The sequence below is a fragment of the Hylaeus volcanicus genome, chromosome 5 (genome assembly GCF_026283585.1).
Source record: "Hylaeus volcanicus isolate JK05 chromosome 5, UHH_iyHylVolc1.0_haploid, whole genome shotgun sequence".
NCBI classification, from domain to species: domain Eukaryota; kingdom Metazoa; phylum Arthropoda; class Insecta; order Hymenoptera; family Colletidae; genus Hylaeus; species Hylaeus volcanicus.
The window spans coordinates 18942993-18962237 of NC_071980.1; the positions used below are offsets into that span (position 1 = coordinate 18942993).

A 19245-nucleotide genomic window follows, 5' to 3' on the forward strand; every position below is an offset into this window, starting at 1 on the left:
CGAGGCCGAACCGAGTTTTTTCCTTGAAAATTAGCAAATTTTGAAGCGTTGTAGCTTGAAAATTAATAAAAATCGGGTAAATACATTAAAGCTTAATGAATTCATCTTGAAAAGTACTATAGTATATGGTATTAAAAAAAAATATCGAGTTCCACTTGAAAAACGAAACTTGACCATTATATTTCGTTAAATAACAAAGTTAACAAAAATTCCTTCTCGCTGAAACATGAGCCCCATTTTACCATGCGATTTCCATATTTGAAATTTTGCATTCGGCCGATAGTTTTGGAGTTAGAGCTCTGTATCACTTAGGCTGGGACATCCTGTATATGTATTCTTTGCGCCATTCCCAGAACACAATAGCCGAATTTCAACCATCCTGATTGGCGCGAATATAATTCAAGGTCTTTGGTTTTACAAGCCTCAAAACAAGCGTTACATAACGTTTGGGCTATCTGAATAATCTTCAGATCTAAGATTAAACAAAAAATTTTAATCTACAAAAATATGATTACACGGGGGCCCAAACTCGTAAATTTCCTATTTCTGTTTAATTGTAGGTCTGCAGATGACTCGATCCAAGAGTTCAAATGTTATAATGAGTATTCTTCCTCTGTTTAAATTAAAGATCGTTCGTAGGCGTGAACTTGAACACTGTCTTACTGATCTTGTCTTATTGATCGTTGACACTTGTAACTGATCTGACCGTTTAATTAAATAGGACCTCATTGACTGGAATGCGCCTATACTTCGCCAAGTCGGGAACTTAGGCGACAAATATTGGGAATGGATGAATCTACCGGTAAATCGAAAGATTCGATTATTTGAATCAAATCTCTTGGAGATTATATCGATCACACCTTGGTACTTTATACCGATCGTCTGGGTCCCTGTGTGCATCTACTTCCTTTATTCAGGATTTGCAACAATCACCAACAATTATACTGGTAATTATTTTTCTCCATTCTCTCTTTTACATTTCAACTAAAATAACATGGATTCATCCAGACTGGGATCAATCAACTCTGATCTCAATTTAATTGCGTGCAAAAACTTATTGATGAAATCTCAACGATCGTTACCCAATTACTAGTACCGTAAGCTGATCATTAAAAATTTCGTTCGAACTTCCAGGAAGCGCCGTATTCGAAGCTTTGGTCTCGTACGCATTTGGTATATTTTTGTGGAGTATTTTAGAATACATACTTCACCGTAAACTTTTTCACTTTAAGCCACCTGCTACCTCGAAAGTGCTTATCTCTTTGCATTTCGTGATTCACGGGGTTCACCACAAGGTAAGTGCCCGCAAGTACAAATGAAAGATGATACGATACATAAAGAATATCCTGAATTAGTTTAATTTTATCGTCTTTTCTTTCTCAAGGCACCGTTCGACGATAGGAGATTGGTGTTTCCTCCTGGAGCGGGTTTATTAGTAGCGAAATTGTTGTGGTTAATTTACGAAGCATTATTCTCTGAGAAGACGATTTATTTTATCGCCGCTGGTACTACAACAGGTACTACTATCGACGTACTTATACCTAATATATTCACTACGAACGTAAATATATTGAATATAAAAAAATTTCGTAGGCTACATCTGTTACGATTTAATTCATTATTATTTACACCATGGATCACCGAATGATGGGACTTATTTATACACCATGAAAAGAAACCACAATTATCACCATTTCTCGCATCACGATCTAGGTAACTAGTCTCTATAGTTTCAAAACCCTAAGCAGATTTTTGACGAATAAAAATTTACCATTTCAGGCTTCGGAATTAGCAGTAACTTTTGGGATTACGCGTTCGAAACGAATATTTATTTACGCCAATTAACCAAATCGATAGAATGGTGAAATTACTTGTACGCTTTGTATAGTAATTCTTGTTATCATCACGCGATCAAAATGAATTAAATCGATAGCGATAGATGATCGATCTCTCTTTGTTAAGAATAGTTTAAGTACTCATAAGGAACAAAATGCATAAGGTACGAAAGGACGGAATTATAGTGAAAAAAAAAACTACGAACAACTTGCCAATTTGTGCCAATCTACAGTTGCATGTGTCATTATGCATAATTATAAGCACTTAAGCGAGTTGATACTTTAAGTACGTGTCGCAATATCACTGTACGTTAATTACTTACAAAAGTAATTTCGGTTTGAGCGTACCGAACAAAGTAGATCAAACCGTGTCAATGGCTACAGGAAAAGCACTGCAACGATTGACATTAGCTTGCCCAATTCACATAAATGAAATTAAGTTGCTTCAACTTTGACATTTTTCCTACCCATACTCAGCTGTGGGAAAGTGCTTTTATTAGTGGGAGGATTTAATCTGGAGGACAGATGAACAAATGCTTCGAACAAAGTAATCCTTTCCATGACATTTACTTCGTAATGTTTGAGCTTTTCTCTGGTACACCAGTTCGTAGCCTTACTGGCAGTATTCTCCAAAGTGTGAGAATCTTCTTCCGCTTTAGTTCGATTCCCAACAACGATTACAGTTATTTCTTTCTTGTCTTTGTTTCTGTCAATGTCCTTTTTCAGTGGAAAAAGTACATCCAAAGACTCGGGCTTGGCAGTATCGTACACCAAAACATAGCCATCAGCAAAACCAAGGTAATGGCGTGGAAGTTGCTGATTATTTGCATTATTTTGAAGCGATTCCAGTCCTGCTGTATCGTAAAATCGCACTTTTTCCTTGGTACCGCGATCAGTTTCTATGTTCGCGACGTAAATATCCTCGATCGTGGGATGAATTTCCTGTTTTATTATTATTAAGATTAGGATTTAATTGTAATACAGAGTGTAATGTAAAATTAATTATTTTTAAGATCATTGTGTTTGTTAAACATTTTCAAAGAACATAACCTAACTTCTTACTGTCTTAGAATTGACATTTCCATATACAAGCTGTTCCAGTAAAGCTGTTTTTCCTACGCCTTTCATTCCACAAACAACGACTTTCGTTGTTTTTCCCATGTTTAACTTTTCATTCGAACGACAGTATTATTTACACTAGCTTAAATGTCAAAACTCCATTACAGACGAAAATAAATGACAATTCCATGCTTCCATGAGCGACCGATGTCAGCTGAATCTAGTGATTTAAAAGTCTACTTTTCTAGGGGAAAAATAACTCAGTATTCGTTTTTACATTATACCCGAATATTTACTTATGTTTCTTAATTAAGATAGATTTTACATGTTAAATAAATACCGATATTTACATATTTTGGTTTATTTCATTTAAAAATGCTTTCGATCGTTCAAAAATATTAAATTAACTCTAGCAATTCTCTATCATTCTTCACGTTCTAAAATATGTATATGTATATATATATATATTTTTTGTATTATTTCTTGTCATTGCTTTATAAATTACTAGATTACTAGATTATCAAGTATATTCGTAACTGCATAAAATATCCAAATGACAAATTAAAATACTACACTGGAATGATTAAAACAGTGCTATTATAAGAAACAATAATGTATGTTCCTTTCTTCATATAAAATACGAATTCACATGTACAGGATGCTTATGTTTATCTACATGAAGGCATCTTTTTAATTTTCATTTTAAGTTACTTCCCAAACAGATGTCAAAATGTAGTTAAACATCTGCATTATTTTCTTCCTTCGTTAAGAATGATTTGTACTTCTTGTGTGAAACTTGTTCAATTTTTCAACACCCATTCACACTTTGAATTTTGTACACTCCCTCGTGTAACGCCTCAAATTTCAATATTGATCAATTTCGAGTGCAATAAATCGCGTATGTAAAGATTTTATGCTCCTCAATCCAGTTAGAAATCAATTAGGTGTAGACATCTTTCCAAGATGTCTATTTTGTTGCTGGAATTGGACCAACTAGAGTACATCTTTATTTCAGATTTTATCAATACCACGTTACTTCCTTCACGTGGAACTTAATGTAGCCTATAGCTTAGTTCCTTCTTTTGACTGTTGTAGAGGCTTTATATCATCAGCCAAAAGTGCGTTCAAATCTAGATCTTGAAAATTCACTGAATGTTGACTTGAACCTAGAACAATAACCATGATTCATATACCACAGAACATAAACAAATTTAACACTTAATGTGTTGTACATACCTGCATGTGCAAGGAAAAGATCTTTTAAAAATCCTAGTTCCTTAGTAAGCATTTTAATTTTCTCCTCAAGTAGTTCATTCTCTGTCTTCAATTGGTTTACACGTTCCAATGTTTGCTGAGTACGTAACTTACTCTTAACTCTAGAACGTTTTACAGCCTGTCAAAGGTAAACAGAATTACATAGATCACATACAATGTTACAGAATTGTTTATATCTATACAAATATTCACCAATATTCATTCAAATACTCACCTGATTATTTCTATCCCTGCGTTTTCTGTAATCTTCATCATCTTCCTCCTCTGAAACTTGTCTTTTCTTTTTATTTCCAGGTACCCTGTTCACTTTATTTTTTGGTGCCATCTAAATTCAATATTTAAATGTATATTGAATTAAAAGTTTATTAAATTTAAAAAAATGAAAGACTCTTCTAAGACAATAATTACGTTATCATGTCCCTAGTTCTAATGTTAAGATTGAATAAGAGTATCATATCTCGATAAATTAAATTTGTAGGAAATATGTAACTAAATCTACAAACAAAATATTTATAAGTCAAATCTTTCCGATAATATCGTTTCCAATGAATTTTTATTGTTTTTGTTTATATAGATGTTTGCAGAAAATACGTCACAATTACGCATACAGCATGCATCTCCGATAATGCGTCGCATAAGTCAGGGTCAATGTTTTTGGAATTTATAAGAGTTTCGAGCGTTTAGGACACTACGAAACACTATCGAATGACGAAAGATATCTTTCTTATACTTACAGTACACGTCAATTTAACTCACCTTTAAGTTTTCATGCAGCTCTTTACATTCCTGTATACAACTTTCGAAAAAACTTTTATAAACAGCCACTTTTACAACCAATACGCTGTTATGTGTATCACATCCAACACAATTCAAATACGACTTGAAGATGATGAAATTCTATTTAAAGCTAGCTTGCAGGTGATCTGTGATCATCTGTGATGTGGCGACACCTCTTTTAAGTTCAACCACAGAGTATATTTACAGAGAGGAAACTCTTGTTGAAACTTTAGATAAGTTCCAGTATTAGTATAGTCTAGTGCTTTGATTTGTCTTTATTTACAGTGCATTATTGTTTGTAGTACAATTTATAGAGTAATGTATTCATCAGTTTTATATCAGTCATAATATTTAGCATTCGTATGGTTTAGTGAATTTTAATCCAAGTGTCGCCACGGGTGGCAAAACTCCTAAGTTTGTAGTGAAAATAGTTCCAACTATTGCTGCTAGATGCAGCCACGAATACCTATTAATTAGTAATGCTTAATTTTTCATAAATGATTAATTGATATGATTCTATAACACTAAGATATGCTAGTTAAAAACTCAAATTTATCATTATTATGAATAATTATTTAACGCAGCAATAATTATCGACCCTTTAGTTAATAGCGTCATCCTAAAGGAAGGGTGAGAACTATTTTTTAGTACAAACTTGGGCCTTTTCCCACCGATGCCGCCACCGACCAAGTCGATACTTATGGTAACATTAAATAATTATTTATAAAAATGATACGTTTGACATACTAACTAATATATTGTAGGAACTATTTTCACAACATTTTTGGGTACAACCATTTAGTTTTAATTTTTATCGACTTATTATTTATACAAATAGTTTATTATGGCGTTACTGATACTATATTCTTTGCAAAATATTCAAATTACATTAACATACTTTCATTAAATAAAGTCATTTATTTTGCTTAAATAGCTAGTCTATGATAGTTTCGGAGATAGCCTATTGCAGCTGAAACTGTAGGGGGGGGGGGGGGCCGTTTCATCCCCTAAATATGAAAACGGGCCAATATAACAAAATACGTATATATTATTTTTCGATCCTTTAAAACATATCCAAAAATCAAAACAATCGGAGGCGGACATCTAAAAAGCTTTCCTTGTCAGTAATATTACTAGACAAAAAATATTAAATTGATATATTACTATACATATATACTTTTTTGTAGGATAGAATGTGAACAAAAAATTGTACCAGACTATTTAAGATTATTCCAAACAACATAGCAATAATACATTGAAGTGAGACAAAATAATATGTACATGTTTCAAAGTAATTGAATATTTTTTAAATTTTATTCATACATGCCACAAGTAATTTTTCAGACAGAAACGAAGGGTCTCTATTATAACTATAAACTATAACTACAAAATAAATCGTCATATAAATTACCAAAATCTATATTTATGAATAATTTACATAAAATATGTCACTTTATTTTTATTATATATTGTTTTTTAGTTTTACTCTAGTAGATTTCCTTAATACAGTTGTTTCTTCAATCGTGGACGTATTTAATACTCGGTTTCTCAGTTGTGGCTTATTTTGTAAATGCAAATTTTCATTATCATTTAAAATCCTCACAGATTCTTCATTACTTGATTCATCAGTCTCGCTATGATAATGACGAGACGCCTTTTTAACTTTTTTCTTTACATTTGAAACGATTTTATTATCATTTTGTACTAAGTCACGATTTCTTTTTCGGAGTGAACGATTGTCGCTACTTTTGGAATTTATATTTTCTTTCTCCATATTTGCCATATTTATTAATTTGTTTTCTGAAAAAATAATTCCAAATATTTTAACAGCTTAACAACTTTCTAGTATTCACAATTTCATATTTTTAGTAAAACCATATTACATACCATAATTATATTTAGTGTCATTACTATCATTACTTGATAAGTCACACACAACATCTTGTAAAACAGATGTTGATCTACCATCTGCTCCTTCTTGGTCAGAGACATAATTAGAATCACAGTTTCCTCTGGCACTAGTAAAAGAATTCATTCTTTTTGTTTCATCGTTTCGAAATAACTTTTTTTTTCTTTGTAGTAACACTTCGTACTTTGAAGTCTTAGAATCAGCCTCTGATGTATCTTTACCAAGTGTGGTATCTGTTATTGAATTCATCTCTTTATTTGACACGGAGGTATCATTAAACATATCTAAATTCGCATCATCTTTCTTTCTTTGTATACCTGAATAATGAGATGACTTAACTTCTGTATGATCATCTTTTTCATAATTTGTTTCACATTTATTCTTTGGAATATTGTTTCTGGGAGGAGACAATTCAACATTAAGCAATTTTGTTGGATAAGTACTAGAATACATTTGTAATGGACAGTCAGCATCTGAATCGGAGTCTTCAATATATGCACCCGAATTTAGAGGCAAAAAATTATCTTTATCAGTTTCAACCACTGAATCATCTGAATTTTCATCCTTTTCTTGTTTATCCAAAGTGCTTTCATTATTTTGTATACTTTCATTCAATAGATTGCGTCTTGCAGATGAATGTCTAGGAGGATTAGTATGTTTGATCTTTCTAATTAAACTTTCAAAACTATCTTTGTACGTTTCCACTAATGGAAAAATTTAAAAAAATCATTGAAATAGAAATCATTAAGAAATTGTCAATTAGCTAAAAAAATAAAACTCACAATATTTTTTTCTCTCCACATCTATAACATTTTGTTCTGTATTTCGATTAACATGTAACTTCTAAAACAATCAACGATTTTATAAAATATATAAATAAATAATAGGAAAATGAAATGGAAGAATAACAGAATATACATTTACATTTATAAATGATGAAGTTTTATAAATGTTTTTCTCAAGACTCTCTTCATCTTCGCATTGCTTAATTAACTCTGAAACAGGTCTTGGATATGATTTGTCACATTCTGCATTATAAAGAATAATATATCTTTGCAAACGAGCTTCCATAGCCTTCCGATCTCCTTGGGTTGACAAACCAAACTCTTTCAATTTCTTACGTATCACACCTTCTTTCATTAAAGTGAATACTAATTTTGGCAGTGGTTTACGGTTTAACTGTACTCTGTAATGACAAACATAGGTTAGACTCTTTGAATTAAATATTTTATAACTTGTATAGATGTAAACTAAATTCTATTATTCTTACGTTTGTGGTTGAACTTTTCTTGATTCTCGTTTTAAGCAATCATCAAGATGCTTATTTATATGCAACTCTGAAATAGTAACTTTACATACAGGGCATATAACATCTGCAGTTTTCTCCACAACTGTTACATTTGCAGATTTTGTACTTTTAGGTGTAAACATCAAAGGTATTCTGGAATTTCCACTGGTACTGGGACTAGATAAATCTTTTTGCACATTTATAGAAGGTGATGTATTACTTTCAGAAATTAGTCTTTTGTTAACAATTTTATCTTCTAATTTAATTAAATGCTTGTCTTTATTCTTAGGCGTTGACTTTGGACTATTCAAAATAATATCACTTCTATTAAATGGCAGAAATTGCATTTGACTTCGTAAACATTTCTTTAATTTATCTTTAATTTGTGAAAACTGTGTTATAATTTCATCCAGAACTTTATTTTTCCTCAAGTCCTTCTCAAAGGTTTCAGCAAAACAAGCAGGACATTGTGTTTTATAATGTAAATATTTTCTGATACATAAAGAACAATCTAAAATTTTAAGTAGGCACAATTAATTTATGAGTCTTTACCATTATACTATTAACAGCAAAAATATTTCTTACAATTATGTGAACATGATGTAATCACTGAAGTTTCCATGTATTCGTAGCATATTCCACAAACTAATAAATCTTCAATGTACTAATGAAAAATTATCATTAGTTAACTTTAGTTAGTTAATTATTTATATTGTTAATAAATGAAAGATAAATATTAATATGTCAAAGTATTACCTTCAGTTCTATATATTCTTGAGGCCACATTATACAATATTAATGTTGTACATACGTTTACACAAATAATTTCGAGGTTAGATTAAATCAACATTGTTTACGTTTTAGTAAAGAAAAATCGTATACCATGTAAACCAAAATAAAACTGATAAGAAAATATATATCATAAATCGTTTGTGATAAATATAAATATAGATTGTAGATGTAAACAAACAAATTCAAATAACGGATACATTCAGAAAGGCCACCGCTCGCTAAGCCCAAGGCACTACGGCTGGTTGAACCGGAAATAGTCGGAAGCTTTACATAATTTGTAGATTTTCATAAAAGAAAAGAAGGTGTAGAAAAGCCACAGTGTCAAAATAATTTATATTATATAATGGGTTTAATTGGGTTAGTACGTGCTCTAAAATCTAAAAACGTGGACCAACTGTGGTATTTGCATGGTATTTTATATACGTAATACAACTGAAATCTAATGTGGAGGTTATATTTGTAGGTTTACGATAAAAACCACTGTTGTGGGTGGTATCGTATATTACACCTATTACGAAGGTCTGTGGTCGAAATCAGAAGAAACTGCTAAATTATATCACAAAATACACGAACATGTCGCTCCTTATATTATATATAATACGACAAATTCTCTGATACGGCACGAGGTAATTATTTAATAAAATACCGAATAGTATACGGTTGTAGTCATTTATATTTTATTTCATATAAATTTTATAATTTTTGCAAATGATGGACTAAGTTACTATATATTAATTACTATTACAAATATTTTATATCATTGCTTCGAAATTTGAATTATTCAAAGGGACTAATTTCAACAAAATTATGTTTAGTTTAATAAACTACCAAGTGTCACAACTATTACAACTTGTGCAAAAAAATCTTGGAACAAAGGTGTTATGAATACTATGGAATTCGTGTCTGATTTACCTACTCATGTGGTTAATGGTGCAACCAGTGTCTCTGAAACTGTACAGAAGTATATGAAGGAACAGAAGCAATAAGTAGAAAGCTAAATTGTTTATAATACTATTAGTATTGTTCTATACATTTTGGATGTAAATTATATAGTTGAATGTATAAAAAAATTATATAACTATGAATAAGTAAATTATTATTTATTTTATGCCTATATTTATTTTGTATATAGTAATTTTGACAACATTATGATTTATTTAGCCACATATATGTAATGGCTATACTGTGAAATGTTTTCTATAAAAGCATATTCATAAGTGAATAATAAAAATATTGAAAAGAATAAGATAAGAACCTTTTAAGTTACCTTTTAAATTACTTTAAATTAAAATAAATACAAGTTGTAAACGTAATTGTACTATACATATTTGTTTTATTTATCAAATATTACATACTAAATCGTAATTATTTCAATGACTTTAAGTGTCGATCTAACAACTGTACTCGTTTAACAAGTTTGTCTTCTGCACCAAAGTGATCATAAGAAATACTTATAAGGTGATATCCACTGTGTTTTAATAATTTATTGTGTAATTTAATTATTCCTTGTAAATCACGATTTCCTTGGCAATACGCATAATAATCATGAATAACTATAGCAACTCTGAAATTTATAATTCGACATAACATAAAAATATTAGACTATAATTTTTGCTGCTATTGTATACTTACTTGTTTGAATTCGTATTTACTACAGAAGGTTTCTGATTAGTATTCCTATAGTATACAGCATCTAAAATTTTATTTAGTTGAATACATTGTTTATTAAAAATGTAAACTATAAAATTTTCATATGCATACCTAAAGTGAAACCCATTTTTGTATTTACATTCATTTCATAATCAGAAGGTTTCAATATGAATTTTAATGTTTCTTCAAGAGCATTAACATGTAGTTGTTTTTGTTTGGTATATGATTGTGTTACATATGGTACATCTAGATCAGTAAGTAACGGCCCTGAAAATAATATTTCACTCAAATACATATATGCAAACAGTTTTTAACTTTTCAAATATTAAGTGTTATCTCAAAATCATGCTTTACCTTGATAATTCTTCATTATGTATTTTGCAGCAGCATTGATATTTAATAATTTTATTTGCTTCGACAGATTTTTTGTTGAGTCTGTAATATAAATTGAACATCAATCAGTCGTCAATGTATAATTAAAAATTTGTTGTAACAATAAATACTAACCAGTGGGCATGAGACTCTTAATAAAATCACCATTTAATACAGGCTCAATTTGTGAATTCGTAGCTTTGTTCAATAGAACCAAGGACCAAACAACATCTAACTGTTTTGTAGGTTTTAATGATTCCATTGATAAAAGTGGTACATATCTCTATTACAAAAACAATATTTCAGTGTGTTCAATTTTAGTCAGTTATATAATATAGTCACTCTGTAATGATGATACAATTGATGGCGATTTTTTATGAAAAAACCTTTAAAAAAATACATATTTTTTCATAAAGAATTGCACTTTTCTCTGTTATATCATGATTACTGGGCAATTCTATATAATTTTAGTAAATAACAGTTTTAAAATTTTTCATTCTACACACCTCTATGATGGTATTTGTTTGTTCGGTATCATAACCTAATATTGCAAATGCCTGCAACATAGTTAAAACATAGTTGTCTTCCAATGTGGCATTGGAATCAATTATTATCTTGGACATATGATTTAAAAAGTCCATATTTTTATACCTAATCATTGCCATAGATTTCACTATTGAATGCATTGAATCAATGGATTTTTCATTCATAGACTTTATTAAATCAGAACTAATTTTGCTAAGTAACATCTGTAATATACAATAATTATAATAACTTGGTTAGCTTACTTCCAGATAATTTTTAAAATAAATACAAAATTATTTTCAACTTACGTCATCATAATAACACAAAGTTGCAATATTATATAGTAAGTTTGAACATTGTCCAGGACTCAACATTACATTGTATTCAACAATGTTGTCAAATAAAAATTTTAGTAATTTTGGATTTCTCTCTTTCATATTTGCTAAGTTTGATATTTCCTATATCAAATAAAGCAGAAATTTAATTGTAAAGTAAACAGAGAGTTATCAAGTTTTCCTACCTTGATCATCGCAGATGTGGAAAGATCACCATATTTGGAGAAATCATTTGATATCTTAATTCTGATGGTTTTTGTTGTAGGCTGTACTATTTCATTTTTTGTTTTATGATCTTTTGTAGTATTCTCATTTTTAGTATCTGTCATATTTAGCTTCTCTACATTCACCCAATTTATAATGGAATTCATAACCATTACAACTTCTTTCTGAGGTAAATGAGGCATATTTATGAGAGCCAATAAATCATGTACATTCTGTGCACCTTGAACCTTTGATGTAATCCAACTGTCTTTCTTTAAAGAATTACACACTGTCTCCTTAAGTTCGTTAAACTTAGTCTGTTGGTCTTTGGTCATCATCATGGTTGATGGTGGCTCATACTTATGCTTTAATAAATCAACTTTAATTTATTAACAAAATACAACATTATTTTCAAGACATTTATAACACGTTTACTTTATAAACTAGACAAGTAATCACTTGGACAGTTTCAGTAGCATTAAATTTTACCTTAACATTTATGTTAGAAGATTCTTTTACTGGCGAGTTTGTTGTAAAAAATGAGGTAAGAGGCCATAATCGGGGAGTAAATCTGGCAGTTACGGTGCAAATAGTTGTATTAAACTGGAGCATTGTTGTTAAACTGTAAAATTACATTCATACAATTGTAAACGGTTAGAATTGTAATAACCACGACATGAATTAACAGAGATAAAGTTTATTGGAATTTTTGTATCATAAAATACGCGGATAATTAAATTGACTTACTTTATATGAATATATATAAATGAAAACAAGGTTATTTTATCTATCGTCTGCTAAAAATCAAACCCAGCTCCATTATAAGCAATCATAGGTTAATTCTGTGTGCACTGTGAATTGCTGTGAATACCGTGACTGTACTCATCCATAAAATAATTCTTTCGAGATTGGATTCTTGCTCACATATTTGTAAACGGATGTTATAATCTAATACACAGCGTAATTTCTATTTATTATTACCTCTTCCGTTCCTCCAAATTGTTACTAATAAGTAATAATTGATTTCACAGGAGTGTAATCTTTATTGTCTTTTTCTATAAGAAATGTTGAAACGTCATTCTTTTAATTTAATTTTCTTTAAAGGATAATATTACGAAAACTCTTCAGAATATTGTTTTCGTATTATTATGTAATACATGTGCGTATATCTTTCTTACGAAGTTCGAGATAAGTACTTGACAAACTAGAAATAATACAAAATTGGTTTCTTGAAATTATTTATTTAAATTAATTTGTTTAATCCTGATAATAATTGCATATACTGTTATATTTAATTTACGTTTAAAAATAATTTTTATCTAAATAAATACTGCTTCCTTTTCCTCTAAAGCAATGTGACACTTGGTTACTTTTTGTTCTTTAAAATCTGAGTACTCTTTGAGTCATTTAAAAATACACCTGATAGTCCATAAAACTATATATATTTACATTTGTGTTACTTATCTCTGAACTATAAATGCATAATCGAGTACTAACGTTATGAATGACAAAATACTTTCTACGTAATAAAAGAAATTCGAAAAAAAAAAGTTTCTATTACCTCAACTATAAACATATGACAACTATAAACATTTATGAACTAGACATGATATGTATTTTAATTAAATTTGATTAATCTATAATTTTAGCATTTACTGTTTTATTAGCTGCACAGAGCCATAATTCCATAATTGAATTTTCTTAAATTTAAGTTACATGTAAATTAAAAAGTATAGACTATAATTCAGTCTTTATTGTTACCGTATCGAGATAAGTGCAAATTATACAGGGTGTCCCAAAAATGTTGTAACATATTGAAAGGGGTGGTTCGGAAGGTGATTTGAAACAACTTTTTCCTTAGCGAAAATGTTGTCCGAGGCTTCGTTGAGAAGATATTAACAGAAAACCCCGACCAATCAGAGCGCGCGTATACCGTTGGAGCGGCCGTGGTAGCGAAGGCTACGTGCTAAGCGGCCGCGTCCAATGTCCTTCGACGCACGTCGAGTCGCTTGTTCGCGTACAAGCGCGGCCTCTTAGCACGTAGCCTTCACTACCACGGCCGCTCCAACGGTATACGCGCGCTCTGATTGGTCAGTGTTTTCCGTTAATATCTCCTCAACGAAGCCTCGGACAATATTTTCGCTACGGAAAAAGTTGTTTCAAATCACCTCCTGAACCACCCCTTTCAATGCGTTACAACATTTTTGGGACACCCTGTATTTCTCTATCATTCTTTATGATGTAATTTAGTTCTAGGTGGAAGCTTCTACAGCTAAAAGTAATTTGTTAGTTATTTGGTAAAGTTTCATACAAATGCAACTTTATTTGACAAGACTACAGTAAGTTACATTAGCGCATATACACCTCAAGCAGAACGACGACAGCCATAATCTGAAAATAAGAGAATACCATAGTTTTCAACAAGAGTTTCGTCTCTATTAAACTATTCTGTGGTGAACGATCCAATAGAATTCCTTTAACTGCATGACGTTTCGGTGAGTAACGAGTCGAACTGTTGGGGGCGTTTGCTAACCGTTGCTGCATACACTTTGCTCTGCTTTGCACTTGACGGCTCTCGTGTGTGTTCAGCGTTGCGAGAAGAAAACATTGTTTTCGATCCGAGCGCGGATACAGATCCCGATCATTGTGCGAAAATGACATCCCGCATGGAAAAAGAACGTGCCAAACAAATACAAGAAAAGTGTCAAAACCTTTTGACGCAGATGCTGCGCGACGAAGACAACAAGTATTGTGTCGACTGCGATGCAAAAGGTTCGTGCGTCAACCGTGAATTCTCTAGCAATGTCTTCTTTTCCCTATCCGACCGATTGCTATGCGTTATTACGTCCATTTCCTGCGAGCCTTGCAAAATTGAATTTCTTATTTATCAACGATGCATGCAGGTCGTGGATATCGATTTCAAAACGACCTAGTTTCGCCCAGCGGAACATTATAGATTTTTAATTCATCCCGTGACAAAACTTGAATGACAGCGATTACGAGTAAACGTCACGAATGTTTTTTGGTCGTCGTGCTCGTGGTTGCTCGAATATCCATGATTTAATCGATGATCATCCTATTGGTCTTTAATACAACATTTTACATCTTCTAATTTCTTTGTTTAACGCACGTTGCTTATTGACACATGTATCATATAACCTGAATCGTTTAATTCGTGTTAAGTTTCTTCTTACTGTCAAATTTCTGTTCCATCTCTTCAGGTATATGCATTGAATGCACATTAAAGTTTCTATTATTATATGTTCTTATGTACATCATTTAGTATTCCTTACAGACTGAACACAAATATGTTCCTTTCTTGCATTGACCAGTCATACTTTTATTTCATAGGACCAAGGTGGGCTAGTTGGAATTTAGGTATATTTCTATGCATTCGTTGTGCTGGAATACATAGAAACCTCGGAGTCCATATTAGTAAAGTTAAGTCTGTTAACTTGGACACATGGACACCGGAACAAGTAGTGGTATGTTTACAATGACTAAGCCTTATGTCTTTATGCTCTACAGTATTTAATTGTTTTGCATGACAGTAAATGATGGAGTGATGCTTGCATTGTATTTGTATCATTTTCAGAGTTTACAGCAAATGGGTAATTCCAGAGCAAGAGCAGTGTATGAAGCAAATATTCCAGACAGTTTTCGAAGACCTCAAACAGATAGTAGTCTTGAGAGTTTCATTCGCGCAAAATATGAACATAAAAAGTACATAGCTAGAGAATGGGTGCCACCACCTTTACCAAAGGTATCATTTCTTTCAATTTTAAATGAATATATTATATCTATACAGTAAATGTAAAATTTAATAATTGTATGAATTAGAATAACTTAAGAGTCCTGAAATAAATTGTATAGGTAAATTGGGATAAGGAACTTGATGAAGAAGCAGAAAGACAACGTAGACGAAAAAAGGAGAATTCTAAAAGCACTAATAACCAATCTATACTTCCGCCAGTAAAGAAACCAGAAGTAGTACCTCAGTTGCCAAAACCTAAAAGTTCTGTCAGTCCTAAACCTAATAGAGCAAATAATACTGCAACTTTAGATTTGTTGGGCCTAGGTAAATTTTTATTAACATATATTTAATATGTGACACAAAATAAGACTTGCACTTTTAAAGATGCTTGATCTTTTAATAGATGCTCCAACTGCAAATCAGTCAAATGTAAATGGTAGTGGGGATGATGTATTTTCTTCCTTTTTATCTGCACCCCCTGCTTCAGTAGTTTCAAGTAGTAGTACTTCCAGCACAACTACAAGCACAGCAGCAAGTATCGGTAAAAGTGAAGAAGAAAGTTTCTTTGATCAACCAGCACCATCACCTCAAGAAAAAAGTAAAATGACTAAAGATAGTATTTTGGCCTTGTATGGTACATCCGGACATCAACAATCAGCAATTTATGGAATTCCAGGTACATTTATGTTATTTGAAATACGTTACTGTATTCGGAACCTCGCTAAATCTTCCGCCATAATATTGTTTTAGGTGGAATGTATGGTCAACAATCTACTGTTCAATATAAACAAGTACCAAACATGGTAACGTTTGGTCAGCAAAATAGTTTTCCAAATCAACAAAGTTCCTTGACTCAACTTAATCACCTTCCTACTCAGATATCTATTGCAACTAATCAGTTACCAATAAATCAGAATCAAATAGCAATGAATCCTAATTCGTTAGGACCAGTAGCAGCAAGTTCTTTAGGAAATTGCGTACATGTAAGCCAAATAAATCAAATGAATGGCATTCCTAATTCTGCTGTTGCAGTACAACCGCAAATGGTATATAAATTTATGTATTGCACAATGCAGATGTCAGATCTATTTATCAAATAGATAGATTAATTGTTCCATATATCCGTAGATGATGCAACTAGGACAACCTAATATTAGTAGTAATAATGGATGGAGTGGGATGTTAACACAGAATCTGCAACCGGCCCCTGGTAGCAATCCGTTCTTTAACTTAACATCTCAACAACAACAGTCTGCTGTCTTTGGTGCTCAGGTACATATATTATATACCATTTCAGAAGTTTCTCTACAGCATAACAATAATTATGATCATTTTTATATTGTAGTTACCACAACAAATCTCGCAACTATCTCTAGGCGGTACGAATTTCTCGAGCATACCAGGAAAGTCCACTACCGCTGCTTTGCCCGGGCAAACGCTTTCTACTAATTTGTGGCAGTAAAAGTCTTACGAATATTATTAGTTGATTGATTATTCCATTGACTGTTGTACACTAGTGTCGAACGTTCGTTACGCACCACGATTAAATTTCCATTATAAATTGGAAATTGCTCTGGGACATAACACAACTAAGACACGAATAATAAGTACTCGAATGCTGCCATTTTCGAAAAGTAATTCGCGAGTGTATACAGTATTTCGAGTCGGAAAATATTTTTCTTCTAAGCTTTGCTAGCTTTCAACGTTATTGTTGGACAAGTGGTAACTATGAATAAAAACGAATTTTTGACTGATTGTAAAGAGTTATTTGTGACGTGCGGTATAGATGTACTTGAGAACGTAATTACTGGATGCTTTTGTAACCACATCTAATGTATGTCAGGGTCCATTTTCATTATGGCAACAAATATTTCATTATACTTAAACAAGTACAAGTATCTTTAGTATAATAAGCGTATTTTGCGACATGATTCATTTTTATTTAAAAATACAAACTGAAAACGGCACGTTTTCACAAATGACTAAAAATGTCAGATAAATTGTACTGTATATTAAAGGGCACTTTACTTAAGAAGTGACCAACAATTTGAAAATGCAGACTCGTTTTCTAGTATGACGTTGTAATGTTTGTACGCAATCAAAATGTATTAAATATTTTAAATATTTGGTTGCTATTTTCGCATATAACTAATATTAATTATTTAATAGTTATAAAGACAGTGTCTCGTGTTTAAAAACTTTGCGATACTATTATGTTTATATTTGAATAGTGTGTTGCTTAGAGCGTTCAATTTTAACGTTAATTACATATTAAAGAATATTTTAGTATTTAATATTTTTCAACAAGTATTACTATTACTTCTTACATCACTAAAATGCATTTACAGTTTTTGTTAATATCTAATGGCTGAGACTTAATGATCTAAACGTACGACCGGTACTCTGTTTCTTATTACGTACATAAAATTTACGTAGTAAATACTTATGGTTTGCAATCTCCTCGCATTTACAGAAGCAGTTTAGTAGTAATTGTCGATGCTTAATTAAAGCTATGCTTAAAATCAGGTTACGTATGTTTCTGTATTATAAATTCGTCTAATTTATTGCCATGTAACGAGATAAATACTGAAACTTGACAATAAGTTTTAGACATATCTATCGCGTTCATGCTGTATTGTTTTACATTTTTTTCTTAGTATTACCAAATAATACTAAATCATGACGCCACTAAATACAAAATGCATAATATAAACACATTGAATAAATTTGTTCACTTATTCTTATAAATAATTATTAACAATCGTATAATTTACGACGTAGCAATCAAGGACAGTTAGGCCTTATAACTTACTGTTGCATCGAGAAAATCCAACATATTGTAAAATTGATATAAGTACAAATACATATTGTTAAACTGTAACAAAAAAAAAAATATTTATGAAATTATCGAATGGAAGATTCATAACGTTATGACGACGAGAAATTTAGGTTATTTCATAAATTTAAATGTTTAAATTTAAAATTATATTTATCGATAATTATACAAATAACGTTTTTAGGTGAACGTGAAGTTACATGGCAAATGTAGAGAAAGACTATTATATGTAATCATCAGATTAAAATGTACATTATAGTTCATCCTGAAGTTTAGCAGAGCAAGTAACATTCCTTCGCTTATTTTAAATCGTAAGTGACATACGAATCTTTATAAGCATAAGGAATGTATTCTATAACGAATATGCAATTTTAAAAACACGTTAATATTTTTCACAATGTCACATTTTCTTTATCCTCTCATCAACGAAACAGTAACAAAATAAATAGTATATATAAAAGGGACACTTAACATCAAAACATGAGTGATCTTAATTTTAAAACATTCGTAGCGATAAAAAATCCACAAAACAATCAATTCTTGAAAGATTAAAATGAAATAATAATTTTAAACAATAAATGCAATATATATTTTCTCATTCAATTTTTAATAAACACGTCAACTATCGACAAGA

The 19245-nt window shown here is 31.1% G+C and overlaps 7 protein-coding genes across 11 annotated transcripts in view; 3 read left to right on the top strand and 4 right to left on the bottom strand.

Moving 5' to 3' along the window:
- The window catches only part of LOC128877455 (fatty acid 2-hydroxylase-like), a 4029-nt gene extending 2091 nt beyond the window's left edge, over window positions 1-1938 (top strand). Inside the window, exons 2-6 of the mRNA XM_054124774.1 lie at window positions 722-947; window positions 1135-1295; window positions 1385-1517; window positions 1594-1713; window positions 1780-1938. Coding sequence (XP_053980749.1) covers window positions 722-947; window positions 1135-1295; window positions 1385-1517; window positions 1594-1713; window positions 1780-1865 — 726 coding nt within the window. The 3' untranslated portion in view covers window positions 1866-1938. The remainder of the gene's footprint in view (window positions 1-721; window positions 948-1134; window positions 1296-1384; window positions 1518-1593; window positions 1714-1779) is intronic.
- On the bottom strand, window positions 1472-3038 carry LOC128877456 (NF-kappa-B inhibitor-interacting Ras-like protein). 2 transcript variants are annotated; one of them, XM_054124776.1, is made up of 3 exons: window positions 2898-3038; window positions 2406-2777; window positions 1472-2312 (listed from the first exon to the last, which is right to left on the bottom strand). In XM_054124776.1, exons 1-3 carry the CDS (start codon window positions 2994-2996, stop codon window positions 2271-2273), a joined length of 513 nt encoding a protein of 170 aa, XP_053980751.1. In that variant the 5' UTR covers window positions 2997-3038; the 3' UTR covers window positions 1472-2270. The 2 variants fall into 2 exon arrangements, with proteins under 2 accessions (XP_053980751.1, XP_053980750.1); XM_054124775.1 differs by having other exon boundaries at window positions 1472-2777.
- Window positions 3039-3160: 122 nt separating this feature from the next.
- On the bottom strand, window positions 3161-5120 carry LOC128877458 (CCAAT/enhancer-binding protein gamma). Its single transcript, XM_054124777.1, has 4 exons — window positions 4926-5120; window positions 4384-4494; window positions 4131-4287; window positions 3161-4060 (listed from the first exon to the last, which is right to left on the bottom strand). Exons 2-4 carry the CDS (start codon window positions 4492-4494, stop codon window positions 3957-3959), a joined length of 372 nt encoding a protein of 123 aa, XP_053980752.1. The 5' UTR covers window positions 4926-5120; the 3' UTR covers window positions 3161-3956.
- Window positions 5121-6349: 1229 nt separating this feature from the next.
- LOC128876771 (E3 ubiquitin-protein ligase RAD18-like) lies at window positions 6350-9041 on the bottom strand. 2 transcript variants are annotated; one of them, XM_054123416.1, is made up of 8 exons: window positions 8900-9041; window positions 8729-8807; window positions 8126-8654; window positions 7780-8041; window positions 7638-7698; window positions 7173-7559; window positions 6834-7088; window positions 6350-6746 (listed from the first exon to the last, which is right to left on the bottom strand). In XM_054123416.1, exons 1-8 carry the CDS (start codon window positions 8927-8929, stop codon window positions 6409-6411), a joined length of 1941 nt encoding a protein of 646 aa, XP_053979391.1. In that variant the 5' UTR covers window positions 8930-9041; the 3' UTR covers window positions 6350-6408. The 2 variants fall into 2 exon arrangements, with proteins under 2 accessions (XP_053979391.1, XP_053979390.1); XM_054123415.1 differs by having other exon boundaries at window positions 6834-7559.
- A 96-nt stretch (window positions 9042-9137) lies between these two features.
- On the top strand, window positions 9138-10051 carry LOC128876773 (uncharacterized). The gene is made up of 3 exons (XM_054123421.1): window positions 9138-9292; window positions 9399-9561; window positions 9751-10051. The coding sequence occupies exons 1-3, from the start codon at window positions 9279-9281 to the stop codon at window positions 9919-9921; spliced, it is 348 nt and encodes a 115-aa protein (XP_053979396.1). The 5' UTR covers window positions 9138-9278; the 3' UTR covers window positions 9922-10051.
- Window positions 10052-10248: 197 nt separating this feature from the next.
- LOC128876772 (FAST kinase domain-containing protein 4) lies at window positions 10249-13144 on the bottom strand. Of its 3 annotated transcripts, none has more exons than XM_054123419.1 (10): window positions 13003-13144; window positions 12511-12643; window positions 12003-12386; window positions 11791-11940; window positions 11464-11706; window positions 11093-11240; window positions 10940-11020; window positions 10697-10852; window positions 10568-10628; window positions 10249-10499 (listed from the first exon to the last, which is right to left on the bottom strand). In XM_054123419.1, exons 2-10 carry the CDS (start codon window positions 12631-12633, stop codon window positions 10301-10303), a joined length of 1545 nt encoding a protein of 514 aa, XP_053979394.1. In that variant the 5' UTR covers window positions 12634-12643; window positions 13003-13144; the 3' UTR covers window positions 10249-10300. The 3 variants fall into 3 exon arrangements, with proteins under 3 accessions (XP_053979394.1, XP_053979392.1, XP_053979395.1); XM_054123417.1 differs by lacking the exon at window positions 13003-13144 and adding an exon at window positions 12769-12965; XM_054123420.1 differs by lacking the exon at window positions 13003-13144 and having other exon boundaries at window positions 12003-12400; window positions 12511-12644.
- A 1288-nt stretch (window positions 13145-14432) lies between these two features.
- LOC128876652 (stromal membrane-associated protein 1) lies at window positions 14433-19209 on the top strand. The gene is made up of 8 exons (XM_054123176.1): window positions 14433-14793; window positions 15373-15506; window positions 15617-15784; window positions 15895-16099; window positions 16179-16451; window positions 16526-16821; window positions 16904-17047; window positions 17121-19209. Exons 1-8 carry the CDS (start codon window positions 14676-14678, stop codon window positions 17235-17237), a joined length of 1455 nt encoding a protein of 484 aa, XP_053979151.1. The 5' UTR covers window positions 14433-14675; the 3' UTR covers window positions 17238-19209.
- Window positions 19210-19245: the final 36 nt, after the last annotated feature.

Coding starts and splice junctions, on each gene's coding strand:
- LOC128876772 (XM_054123419.1), bottom strand. CDS start 12,633: ATGCTCCAGTTTAATACAACTATTTGCACCGTAACTGCCAGATTTACT. Junction 11,941..12,002: donor CCACATCTGCGATGATCAAG/GTAGGAAAACTT, acceptor TATTTGATATAG/GAAATATCAAACTTAGCAAA. Junction 11,241..11,463: donor AAACAAATACCATCATAGAG/GTGTGTAGAATG, acceptor TTTTTGTAATAG/AGATATGTACCACTTTTATC.
- LOC128877456 (XM_054124775.1), bottom strand. CDS start 2,996: ATGGGAAAAACAACGAAAGTCGTTGTTTGTGGAATGAAAGGCGTAGGA. Junction 2,778..2,897: donor GAAATGTCAATTCTAAGACA/GTAAGAAGTTAG, acceptor ATAATAAAACAG/GAAATTCATCCCACGATCGA.
- LOC128876771 (XM_054123415.1), bottom strand. CDS start 8,929: ATGTGGCCTCAAGAATATATAGAACTGAAG. Junction 8,808..8,899: donor AAGAATATATAGAACTGAAG/GTAATACTTTGA, acceptor ATTTTTCATTAG/TACATTGAAGATTTATTAGT. Junction 6,747..6,833: donor TGACACTAAATATAATTATG/GTATGTAATATG, acceptor TTATTTTTTCAG/AAAACAAATTAATAAATATG.
- LOC128876773 (XM_054123421.1), top strand. Junction 9,562..9,750: donor ATTCTCTGATACGGCACGAG/GTAATTATTTAA, acceptor AATTATGTTTAG/TTTAATAAACTACCAAGTGT.
- LOC128876652 (XM_054123176.1), top strand. CDS start 14,676: ATGACATCCCGCATGGAAAAAGAACGTGCCAAACAAATACAAGAAAAG. Junction 14,794..15,372: donor TGTCGACTGCGATGCAAAAG/GTTCGTGCGTCA, acceptor TTTATTTCATAG/GACCAAGGTGGGCTAGTTGG. Junction 17,048..17,120: donor CTGCTGTCTTTGGTGCTCAG/GTACATATATTA, acceptor TTTATATTGTAG/TTACCACAACAAATCTCGCA.
- LOC128877458 (XM_054124777.1), bottom strand. CDS start 4,494: ATGGCACCAAAAAATAAAGTGAACAGGGTACCTGGAAATAAAAAGAAA. Junction 4,288..4,383: donor GCAGGGATAGAAATAATCAG/GTGAGTATTTGA, acceptor TACCTTTGACAG/GCTGTAAAACGTTCTAGAGT. Junction 4,061..4,130: donor TCTTTTCCTTGCACATGCAG/GTATGTACAACA, acceptor TTATTGTTCTAG/GTTCAAGTCAACATTCAGTG.